Consider the following 12417-nt stretch of genomic DNA (forward strand, 5'->3'; position numbering starts at 1 on the left):
AACTGTCAGCTTGACAGATTGTCAAGCTCCTGGGAAGGTCTAGGTGAAGGGTTGTCTAGACCAGACCGGCCTATGGACTTGCCCGTGTTTGTGGTGGGGGAGTCTTAATTGGGCTGTTCGTTGTGGGTAGAGCCACCTGGAAGGTATTTCAAGGGCTGGGCCCTGGGCTGTACAGAGCCCAGGAAGGGGGCTGTGCCCCGCGTTCCCTCTCTCCGTTGTTTCCAGTTCCTGGCTTGAGTCGGAATTGTAAGCCACGCAAAGCCTTTCTCTTTGTAACTTGCTTTTTGTCAGGGTGTTTTATCAGCATAGTGAAAGGCGAACCGGGACAGTGAGGCCCACGGTGAGGCCCAGGCTGTGGGAGGGACGCGTGCGGAGCTCTGGGCTTAGCGGGGGCAGCACCGCTGTGACTACACACAGCACCCTCCAGCAGCAACCCCTGCAGACTGGGCTGTGAAGCCTCCCTGGTTTCGGGATGAACTCGAGGCAGGCGACAGCAACCTCGACAGCGCTGTCGTGGATAAGCTTCACACGCCGGGTGTGTGTGTGTGTGTGTGATGTCTGTCTCGGCCGACGCGGGTGGGCAGGGAGGAGCCTGGTGTATTCGCGTGTGGGACCTGTCCAGGGTTTGGGGTCTGTGTGGAGCTGTCCCGGTGCAGGAGGCTGGGAGCAACCTGTTCAGCCCAGACCCACAGGGCCTCCCAGCCGGTGCTTTATACCCGTCCTTGGCCACAAGGTGTCACCCAAGGAGCGGCTGAGCGGAGGCCTGGGAGGAAGCTGCCGGGACCACGGCAGATCTCCGCAGAGCCCTCAGCAGACGCCGCCTAACCTGAGCCAGTCCTACTGCCCGGACGCGTTGACGCGCTGGACACGGCTACGAACACGCGTGCGGGGGCCACGGAGGCCCCAGGGGCGCTGCGTGGACACAGAGGGCGCCAGGCACTGCCTCTGATCCACGGCTTCCCACCTGGTAATTCCCAGCAGGCACAGGTTTTTCCCCCGTCACTACCTTTGAGTCCCAGCAGAAAAGCGAGACTGGATGGGGGGGGGCGGCGCATGCGCAGCCTACCACGGAGATCTGGACGCAGAGCAGGTCCCGGACCTGCCTTCCCGGCTCGGACAAGGTATGTGGCGCGGATGTGCAGGCCAGGATGCTAAAGCATCTGCAGCCCACCTGTACACACTTGCACCCACCTGCAGCCCACCAGCGCCAGGAGAGGCTACGGGCACGCTCTCCCCAGAAGCTGGAAACGGCCATTGACTGCAGTTTGGGGAGGAGGTACCTGAATGACAGGTCTTTGCCTCAATTTGAAAAGAAAATCTGTGCTGTCCAGCCCCAGCAGCAAACATCTGGGGAGGTTTGCCTGTGACTGCAGGAGAGCGAGGAGGAGCACTAGGAGACCACAGCTGCCCTGAGTAGGGATGAGGTCTTATTTGGAGAGGGCAGGAAGGACTCACCGGGTCCTCCGAAAGGATGTTTACAGGAGATAGAGGTAACAACCAAGGTGAAAGGGGCAATTCTGAGTGGCTGGAGGAGCTGTAGGAAGAAAGACAGGCTTTACTGGCAAAGACAGACAGAGCCAAAGAGAACCGAGCTCCGGGCAACCGCAGACTTGGCTGTTACTTTTAAGATTGCCTTGTTTGTGCGTCTGTTAGGTGGGCATGGGAGAGGGAGCTTTGGGCGTCTTCTGTCGCTGTCAACAACTCCTGTAGAGGAGGGTCTAGGGCCTCCCTGAATCTAGCGTTTCCTCTTTCTCACCTGCCAGGCAGCCAGCAGGCCTCAGGGGGCCTCCCTTGGACGGGGATTCTTTTGTCCTTCATCCCTCTGAGCTGGGATTATGGAGGTATAAGGACACTAGAACTTTTTCATAAGTACTGGGACCTAAACCCCTCATAACTTTCCCAATAAAGCACTTTTTCTAAAAAGTTCCAATTGTAATTAATAAAAATTAAAATTAAAAAAAAAAAGAAGTCCCAATCCTAGTCAGGGATACAGAAGAAACTGTCTCAAAAAAAAAAAAATCCAATTTTAGGAGTACACCCCCAAAGATGATAATTAATTTGGTCATGGATGGTCACATCAGCTCCCTTGACTGGGTTGGTCAGGAACCAAGAGAAGAAACACCATCTGTCAACACACCTTAGTCACAGAAATCTTGTCATGAGTCCCAGGAAAGCGAAGGAAGCTAAAGTGAAAAACCACTTTGGACATTCTCGCAAGTGGCATAAAATTCCATGCATCAGTCAGCAGCACATGGGATTCTGGGTAACCGACTTAAGGCCACTGCACTTCAAGTTTGTTGTCTACAGGCCAAAAAACTTGCAGCCAAGTTGTTCTTTGTTTTTTGATCTCTAACTTAGCCAGAGACTGTCTAGCATGATCACTTGATAAATCACGTTTCTAAGTCTGGACTGCCCGCAGCATACTCCATCTTCAGGTGGGGAAGGAGAGATGGGCTCCACTCCAGGAAGCTCAGCAGTGCAGGCAGACCCCAAGTCAGAAGCTCCACAGCCTTACGGAGGGCACAAACAGGCGTGCAAGAGACACACACACCTCCACTTGTCGGGAGACAGTTTCCTGGTTGGTCCACCACCTCAGAAACAAGTTCCATCTTGCTGGCAGGGTCAAAAATGAGTTCACAGTCCTAGGCCCCAGGGCTCAACTCCTATCCTGCTTCTTCAGGTGTTTCACATTTGTCTGTTAATCAGTAAAGGATGTAAAGAGGGAAGGTGCCACCATCCATTATCTAAACTAAGGCACACAGGTTGTTCATGTGTTGCCTGTCTTGATTGCCCACTCCTTTGTTCCCCTGTCATTCTAAAATTCTAGGCCAAACTCCAAGAGAGGACATGACTGCAAAAAGCTGAGTGGAGGGTCCTGAAACCAGGTGACCTGGAAAGGCCCAGTCACCCACGTTCACTTCCTTGCTCAACCCCTTGTGTCAAAATATGATTGGTCAATACAATAGCCCATCATGACCCTGCTCCCATCCTTTAAAGTGTCGTACAATCACCCTTTGAGGACTTGGTTCAAATCCTGAACTGGCTGCCTGCCTCCCTGCACCCAAACTAAATAAAGCTTGCATTTTAAGCTTCTGTCTCTGAAATGAGCTTTCTTGGCTCCCAACCAGGCACCCAACACACTCAGCAAAAGATGTTGGATTTTCTCAAATCCTGGCAAGTCAGAGTCATGTTTTTAACTCCAACCATCGCTGAAGGAAAACTGAGCTTTCAGGTGCTTCCTTTCAAATCAGAAGCTTGTGTTTTACAGGGAAAGCACTGTCCCACAGGCAAGAAAAACCCTATGGAGGGCATCTGCCCTGCAGCTTGCCATCCCTCAACAACTCGCCTCCAGTAAGTTAACAGAGGTGTTCACGAATACTGCAGCTGGGCGCCAACAAAAAAGGGCAACGAGTACCTAGTCTGGGGTCAGGCAGGAAATGTGCTAAGACAGTAGCTGTTCCGCTCAAGGACTGCTGGGTCATTCTAGTTCCTTCTAGGATCATATAAAGCAAGGTTTTCGTCGAGACAGTCTTGTTATATAGCTCATGCTGGCCTCAAGTTTGCAATCTTCCATATGGACAAGTATCTATAGCTATTTCCTAAGTATAAACTCATAGAGAACACCAGTAACAGTTAAGTGAAGCACATTTTCACCAGTGGTTCTGAACAGAGACACAGCGGTGAGGGAGAACACTGTCCCTGTTGATCCGGTTCCCAGACTGACACCATACAGAGTAACAGGACAGGGAGGCAGGCTCATGGACCTAGCCTTACATAGGGCAATGCTCACTGGACCAAAGCCAGCCCAAGACTTTGTGAATACAGAGATGCACAGCAGACATCAGTGGAGGCCGGTGTCATCTCAGCAGAAAGGGGTTAAAAGGGACCCTGCCACCCAGCCCATAACTCACACAAGGAACCTCCGTCACCTGAACCTGCTGCCCGCCCTGAGCTCTGCTCCCATCACAGCAGACCGTACCTTCATTTGTCCAAGTGTTTTCCCAGTAAAACGCCACTCCCAGCCACCTGCTTCTGGAATGTCCACCAACACCCATCTGGCGAAGCTCTCAAGGACTTTTATTTTTATTTACTTGAGAGAAACTCTTTCTCTGCAGCCCAGGCTGACAGTCCTCCAACCTCAGGCTCTGCGGGTAGGCTCACAGGTATGGGCCACACCTCTCAGGCCCTTGGCATTCGGTCCCGACAGTTCACCACTGTGTGAAAACGCACTAGCTTCAAGCAAACGGTTCCTGATTCCCCCACTCCCCAGTCGCAGCAAACACAGAATCCACTTGCTGACGCCCTTCTGGACTCCATGGCCACTGCACATATTTGGTGCACAGACAGGCATAAAAGCAAAACACCTATACACATAAAATAAAATAAATCTGGAGGGAAAAAAAAAATTCTGGCCTGAATGCAAAGCAGTGATGTGAATGCTGGCCTCTACCCCAAGTCCACAGGAGCCACCAATGCCAGACTGTACTTCACCACTGGCCTGGGCAGTGTAGCCTTACATGTAAATCCGTCACCTTCATTCCACAGAAAAGAGCTCTGATGCAATGTCCACATCTTCATATTTATTTCCACAGTGATAACATGGAATATATTTAGCTACCATTACAGAGAGAGAGAGAAAAAATCTCTCGATGATTTACAAGTTAAGTCCCATAACAATGAATTCCAACTATTCAAAATCTGTTGACTTGACATTTATTGAATAAATGCTGAAGTAGATGTTAGAGTCCCATCTAGTTGCAGAACCATGTCAGATTTTGGCTTGCAATGTACTTACGACGGGATGTAACTTCTAACTCCACGGCAAGATTGACAATGACAGCCCATGAAGTACATAGATTTCCTGACCCAACATTTCAAGGATATTTTGTGATACTAGTTTAGTTTTGATCTCTCCCTAAAAGGCAGAAACCACACCTCACACTCCTATGTAAATTCCTATTTGGGGATTTTAAAGGAAAGAGAAGAGGTGGAAGCATGAAGAAAACCCAGCTTCTTTTGGCACGGTGCGGCCGATTTCTCAGAGAGGGGAGCAGACGGCCTCTATCCATCTGCTCACGGCTGGTCATCACAGGTCCCTTAGAAGATGCCTGTATTGCTGCCACCACAAGGGACTTGGAAGTATGGGATTGCAGCATTTGTCATAAAAGCTAAACATGTTTAGGAAACATACAAGGTGAACCCAGTCAGTGATGCCTATGTACAAGACTTGTGCTTGAAGCTTCGGTGTGCCTTCTTGGCCAGCTTCTCAGGCACCAAAGCCCATTCCTGATTCATTACTGATGTACAATGCAAACCAAACTACAGAGATACTTTTTTTTTTTTTCCAGAAGAGGGCAATAAAGGCACAGAAACCTGCCAAAATAGATTTCTTTTTCCCATAAGAATAGTGTGGCTGATCAAAATAGTTTAACACTAGTAAAACCTGGATCAGTAGAGCAGACGATACAAATTAGTTTTTAAAAAATGACATTCACTGAATCCCTGGTCTGTGCATTCAATGTGAAGAATCATCAAAAACAGATGACAATTAAGGGTCTGTAGGGAGCCCTATCTGTGACTTCTACTCGGTGTGCAGGTGCGAAGGACATGGCACACCTGTGTGTACTGCTCTTCCTATGTAATGCACGGGAGAGTCTGTCCTCATGTGCAGGCTGACACATGCCCACGGTAGCACACTCCTACATGACTTCCCCATCAAGCTCCACACAGGGAGAGTAATAAACTGTATTACACACTAATAAATATTTCTGCTTTTGCTTTTAAGCTCAGCTTAAATTTTGTCAAGGAAACCATTTCACAAGAGGGAATGTCACAGCCTGCTCTCAGCAACTGTCCTTGTTTATTAGAGTCTGAAGATGCCCATATTCATCAAATATAAATATATATTATATTTACATTTCCTTCTTGGCTTTTCATTAGGAGACTGTATCTACAGGGAGGCTGCAGTGCACCTCCTGAGACCCTCAGGGCAGCGGGCCTCACGACCTAACGCACATACAGCGATTGGAAGAGGCACACTGTTCTAAAAACGATAGGGACGAATGGGGAATCCATGAACTGAGATCTGGACATTTCCTAAAAGATTCTGTTCTGTTTTTTAAAAATTTAAAACACCTGAAAAACATGGTCCCTTTTGCAGTACAGTACTACTCTCTACTTGGGGACAAGAAATAAAATATGCAACTCAGAAAGACCAAAAGGAACGAGAACCTGCGTGCTAGCTTGTTAATTTGCGTAGGAAGAGCCATGTGGAAACATCTGGAAGCTATACAGCATCAGACAAAACAATGTTCAGCTTTCAAGGAAGCCACTACACATTCTTAGAGATATGTTTCCTGGCTACAGTCTGCTGCCTTGGTGGGGCTGGTCTTGGTCACTTTCTGTCGTCGATGGTTTTGATAAACTCCACTGCTGCTGTGAACTGCATCCACCAGTAGGACTCCTCTCCAGACAGACAGTTGGCATAGAAGCTGCTGATGTACTGCACAGTAGACAGCAGGCAGGGTGGGTTTGCCTAGACAGGTGGAAAATAAGAAAGAGCCCATCACTGGGTGCTGCGCTCCACCAGAGCCATCCCAGCATCTGTTCTTCCAATCATCTGTCAAAGAGTTGCCACCTCAGGCCTCTGAACTGTTTTGGAAGTAAGCACCTTCAAGTCTTAGAAAGGAGCCTAGGATTCAAACCTATTGCCTTGTGAACCCTGGTATACCTATGTGGCCTCCCTGCTCAGGAGGCCACAGAAACTATCAGACAAAAGAAAGAGACTCACCTTTATCAACACGAACACCAACACAGGAACAAAGTCATCCGCCCCAGGGACAGAGTCCTCATTGGCCAGACTCAGGAGGTTCATGATGGTGGAGCACATCCTCAGGATGCACTGCACTTTGTCCCGAGGGGTTTTGTAAGCACTTATCGTCCTGATTTCTGCCTGTGCAGACGGCCACGGTGCCTCGCGAAGATAAACCTAATAGGCAAGATGGCAGACAACATTCGGCTCATGAATTCAACAATGTACAGAGCAGCCACGGTGCCCGCCCCAGCAAGCTGACAAGGAAGTATTTCCTTCCCTCCCACCCAAGATAAACCCTTCGCATTTGAAAAGACAGCAGCTTAGACATTGGACACGAGATGGTATGCCACAGAACCTGGAGCTCTTTAACGTGCCTGTGTTTCTTACAAAGCTGGGATGAGCTGATTCCAAAAGCACAGACAAGCTAGCAGCAGAAAGTGATGGTGCTTCTAGAAAAAAACTAATTCAAAGCCCAGGATGGTGGCACATGCTTGTGATCCCAGCACTTGGGGGAATCACCGCAGGAGGATCAGAAGGGTAAGGCCAGTGTTAGCAACACAGCAAGCTTTAACTACAAGCTCAGACTACATAAGAATCTGTCTCTATTCTTGAGGTAATGGCAGGAGGATCTCTCCGAGTTTCAGGCCAGCCTGGTCTACACAGGAGTTTCAGGATAGCAAAAGTTCAAGTAAGACCCTATCTCAGGCAAAAAATAACCTCCCTCTTAAATAAACAAACAGAAAAATAAATACCAAACAACAAAAACCCATACCAAAGAAAATGTAAAACTTTACAGTACTTAATGTTTCATTATAAGGAATTGTTAACAACAGCCAGAAACCCTAAATAGCTGATCACGCAGCTTTCTTACAGACTCTCAGAAGAAAGCTCTAATGTAACAACTATCTGTGTAGTTGTCCTGAGACCATGCAGACCCAGGATTATCTTCTGGAACAGGTCTTGCCTGGAAGCCCACATTAGACAGGACACCCATCTGAGGTGTGAAGGGGCAGCACATTGCCCAGGAGGGCAGAGCTGCGACAGAAGCTGTGCTCGGGCAGAGCTGCGACAGAAGCTGTGCTCGGGCAGAGCTACTTTGAGGGGAACTCTCCTGCAGGCTCTCCCCAATCCTCCACTGAGATCCTTTTCCACACAAAGGAAGTTAAATCCCAGAGCTATCCTCTCAACAGCAACAATTAAACGAAGAACAGCTGAGGCTCTTCTATCTTGGGGCACCTGGGTGCCTTGCCAAAGTGGTAACTCTCCATGTACACCACACACACTACACACAAACTCGTATTACCTCTGGAATCTGCAGAGCTCTGTGGTTTGCAGTCACTACTTTGGATAATCTCTGGATATGTTCATGTAGAACCCTGAAAACCACCCAAAATTCATATGTAAATGCACATTTCTGCAAGTATACAAATAGTCTCAATTGTCTTTTATCCAAACAAAGTATTTTAGACTCACTTCTAAATATAGATTACATTAGGTTAAGACTCTCTTAGTTGTAGGTATACTTCATTTAAAAGCCTTATCTGAGCTCAGCATATGCTACAAGGTAAGTTAAAGGACAGCCTAACCTATGTAGAAAACAGTCTCAAAAAACAAGAACAACAAAAAAGGTCATATCGAAGTCCAAGCATGGCAGTGGAAGCCTGTGATTCCAGGCAGAGGTCAAGGGACAAGGATCAAGAAGTCAAGGCCAGCATCAGCTTGGACTACATATTGAGACCATCTGCTCTTCCAGAGAACCCAAGTTCTGCTCTCAGCACCCAAGTTAGGCAGCTCATGCTGCAGGGCACTGGCCCTCGTACACACATGCATACAATTACACAGATGAACACATAAATAAAAATAAATCTTTTTTAAAAAAGAAATAAAGAAATGCTGAGTGAGCAGAGAGGATGCAGGAGTGTGGAGGATGCCAGTAATGGGACCCTGAGTTTGGACACACTGTTCAGTGAAGGAAAGGTAGTAAGAGAAGAGAGAAGTGATAAGCAGGAGTTACCACAGGCCAGAAAGCAAAGACCTGCCTAGCTGCCCAGCCCTTCATTTTGATGAATGTAATTAGGATTTTAAAAGCTAAGGACCTGCTTCAGCAGGGGCTAACCCCAGCCTCCTGGCTTCTGATGCTCTCTAGAGATCAGTTTGCTCCCCAAACTCTGTAAAACCTGCAGAAATGGATGGAACAATGGATAGGAATAAACTCTCTGTGGTACACATAACTTCAACATCCCAGCTCCATACCACATGCCAGATTTGCAAGCAGGTGCTCTGAAGAGGAAATGGGCCTATGGTAAGGAAGCAGCCTGAGACTAGGGCCCTTAGCGGGAGGCTGGAGCAATCCCAGTGCCCACTTCACTTCACAGGAAGGTACATTCTCTCAAACACGTGTGCAACTCCTCAAAATGTAACTTGGGCGCAGCTCAGTGGTAGAGCACACAGGAAACCCTGGGTCCTATCCACTGTGTGTGCACCAATTCACACACACAAAATCAGTAAAAAGCAAAAAAATAACTAATAACCTTCCTTGAGATCCTACCCACCACATGGATTCTTGAGGGTCCACGGGCACCAAAGTCACTGTCATTGCTAGACAGCATGGTGACAATGTCAGTATGTTCAGGCAGAAACAGGACTGTGCGGCAGTACTCAAGAAAAGACCGGAGGAAGAAGGCCAAGTTCTCTACACTCCACTTTTCTACCTCACCCTGCCGCCCAACAGATTGTTTTGTTTTGTTTTTTAAGGAAAGGTTTTATTATGGACTTGCCTCCCCAGAAATATGTGTCACCTTGCCTGGCTCAGGCTGCTCTTTTACTTATACTACTCGGTTCAAACTCAGAGCCTTTGTAGCCTACCACAGACTACATCTGCAGCCTGCAAGATACTTTTAAAGACAGCTTTCTTTCAGTACAGGTCACACACCATACAACTATGGATGCCTGCAGATATCCAAATACATAGCTATTAATTCTCAATAAATACATAACGAGCCCATTTCAGAAGCCAAGCCCTGTTCTTGGGGCAATGGCACAGTGGAGAATAAAAGTGGGTTTGTTCCTTTGTTTGTTTGTTTTCACAGGGAACAGGATCTCACATTGTAGCCTGTGCTGCCCTTACTTTGAGATGAGCCTCTTGCCTAAGCTGCCCAAGCGCTGGGCTCACTGGCATAAGACACCAGACCTGGTTTACAAGCAGTACTTCCTTCTCTCATGGCAGGCACAACCCAGTAAAGAAAAGTGTGTGTGATCTCGAGAAAGACTGAGCAAGAACAGGGGAAGGTTGCAAAGATGGCAAAACTGGGAAAACACTTGCAAAGTGAAAATGAAGACCTAAGTTTGAATGCCTAGCCTCCATGCATGCCTGTCATCCCAGCGCTGCAATGGTGGAGACAGTAGGATCCCTGCGGCTTGCTCGACAGTCAGGTAAGCTGAGTTCTAGAGCCTCACATTCAGCAGACACCTTGTCTTTAAAAATAGGTGAAGAGCAACTGAAAAAAAAAACACATGATGTTGACCCGTGGCCTCCACATGCACCTCACACACACACAGAGAAGAGTGCCTGCCAAGTGTGCACAGGCCCAGAGGTCAAGCCTTCATAGTGGAAGGATGTAAATGAGGGACTGTCTGGCAGTGTCTAGAGATGCTTTCAGTTGTCATAACTGGCTGGATGTTATGGGCCATGAGTACTGCTCACCACCTACCATATCCAGGACAGGTTCCTGTATTAAATAACTACCAGGCTCAAAAGGTCAGAGCTACTGGAAATGGCTCCGGGTTATGGGTACTGGCTACTCTTGACAGGGCCTTGGCTAGGTTCCCACCACCTACACAGCAGCTCACAACCACCTCTTAACTCCAGCTCCAGAGGACCTGATACCTTCTTCGGACCTCTGAGGGCACCAGACACACACATGGTACACATGCAGGCCAAACACTAATACAGATAAGATAAAAATAAATCTTAAAAACCCAAAAAAAAACCCAAAAAAAACCAAAGATCTTTAAAAAATTATAAGAGAGATGGCTCAGCAGTTAAAAGCACTCACTGCCTGCTCTTCCAGAGGTCCTGAGTTCAATTCCTGGCAACAACATGGTGGCTCACAACCATGTATACTGGGATCTGATGCCCTCCTCTGGTGTGCAGGTAAACTACTCATACATAAAATAAATAAATATAAAAAAAAAAAAAAAAGAAAGAAAGAAAAGAAAGAAGAAACCAGGCCAGGCATGGTGGCACAGGCCTTAGTCCCAGCACTCAAGAGGCAGAGGCAGGTGGATCTCTGTGAGTTTGAGGCCAGCCTGATCTACAAAGTGAGTTTAGGACACCCAAGGCTACAAAAAGAAACCCTGTCTTAAAAAACCAAAAAGTAAAAAAGTAAACAAACAAACAAAAACAACCACACATGAAACCATGACTCAAACAAATGGCAAATGACAACCACAAAACTAGTACATGTACAAGCAGGAGCAATTTAAAGTAGAAAGGAAATGGGTTCCTAAGAAAGTGAAGACTGGGTCAAGACCAAACAATTGTGAAGAACTCATTCCACAGAACATGTGAGGCAGGTACATAGCAGATGCTTTCAGAAAAGCTATCTTTTCCCACTGGCACAAGCCCTCAAACTGCAGATGAGCACCCACTTTGATTACATAACTCAGATGAGTGTAAGTGGTAGCAGATACATTTTGTTTACTATTGCACAGCAAACCAAACCTATAATTTAAGACCAGCACAGACATGCAGCACAGTACTCACTGGTCTCGAAGGATGTCCCCATCCTGGTTAGGGTAGAAAGCAAGTTTGAAGATCCGATTCATTACACTCCGCTCAATGGCCAGCTGGGCATCCTGCAGCTGCTCCTCGCTGGCATTCTGCCAGATGACGTCCTGAGCCATTGCACCGTAGAGGAACTGTAGAAAATCCTCCACTTGAGCAGTCTTATCATCAGCAGCAGTAAGTTTCTGAAAGTCTCCAAGAAAAACAGTAATCTTTAAAATATGTCATAGAAGTTAACACTAAAGGGGAGCTACAGCAGACCCTCATATCTTTATTTTTGTTTCCATTATTCTTACGTAAAGTATTAAATGGAAAAGTTCTGGAAATAAACATTTGCAAATATTATTTTTATCTCTCTCTCTCTCCCCCCCTTTTTTACATTTACCTGCCATGGCACACCGTGGAGGCCAGAGGCCACTTGTATGAGTTGGTTTATCTACCGTATGAGTCCCAGGAATCAAGCTCAGGTCATCAAGCTTGGTGACAAATGCCTTCACTCACTGTTCCTAAGCTTTAAACTGTTCTGAATAGCATGAAAAAAAATCTAGAAACTCTCATTCCACCCAGCCCTGACATGAGCTATCCTTTTGGTTAGGACAACCACACTGTGGACACAGCCTGCTCATCAGTTACCTCATTTATAGCTCACTTATCCATACGGCATATGCACAGTTTAAGTCTCAACTGTGGAGTCTCACCAGAGTATGACTATCATGAAGAGAAGAGGAAGGTAATCTATGGAAATCATTCTAGTTAACAAATGACAGGAACACCATAATCTTAAAGCCAAAATATCAAAAGCATGGAAAAGTAAGAC

At 47.1% G+C, this 12417-nt stretch overlaps 1 protein-coding gene across 10 annotated transcripts in view; it reads right to left on the minus strand.

Moving 5' to 3' along the window:
• Window positions 1–4558: 4558 nt before the first annotated feature.
• The window catches only part of Gapvd1 (GTPase activating protein and VPS9 domains 1), a 79313-nt gene continuing 71454 nt past the window's right edge, over window positions 4559–12417 (minus strand). For all 10 annotated transcript variants that reach the window (XM_060389990.1, XM_060389994.1, XM_060389992.1 and 7 more), the window contains 4 exons: window positions 11580–11793; window positions 8118–8190; window positions 6791–6988; window positions 4559–6535 (listed from right to left, as the gene is read on the minus strand). In XM_060389990.1, coding sequence (XP_060245973.1) covers window positions 6395–6535; window positions 6791–6988; window positions 8118–8190; window positions 11580–11793 — 626 coding nt within the window. In that variant the 3' untranslated portion in view covers window positions 4559–6394. The remainder of the gene's footprint in view (window positions 6536–6790; window positions 6989–8117; window positions 8191–11579; window positions 11794–12417) is intronic.

The sequence above is a fragment of the Meriones unguiculatus genome, chromosome 8 (assembly GCF_030254825.1).
Source record: "Meriones unguiculatus strain TT.TT164.6M chromosome 8, Bangor_MerUng_6.1, whole genome shotgun sequence".
Classification (NCBI taxonomy): Eukaryota; Metazoa; Chordata; class Mammalia; order Rodentia; family Muridae; genus Meriones; species Meriones unguiculatus.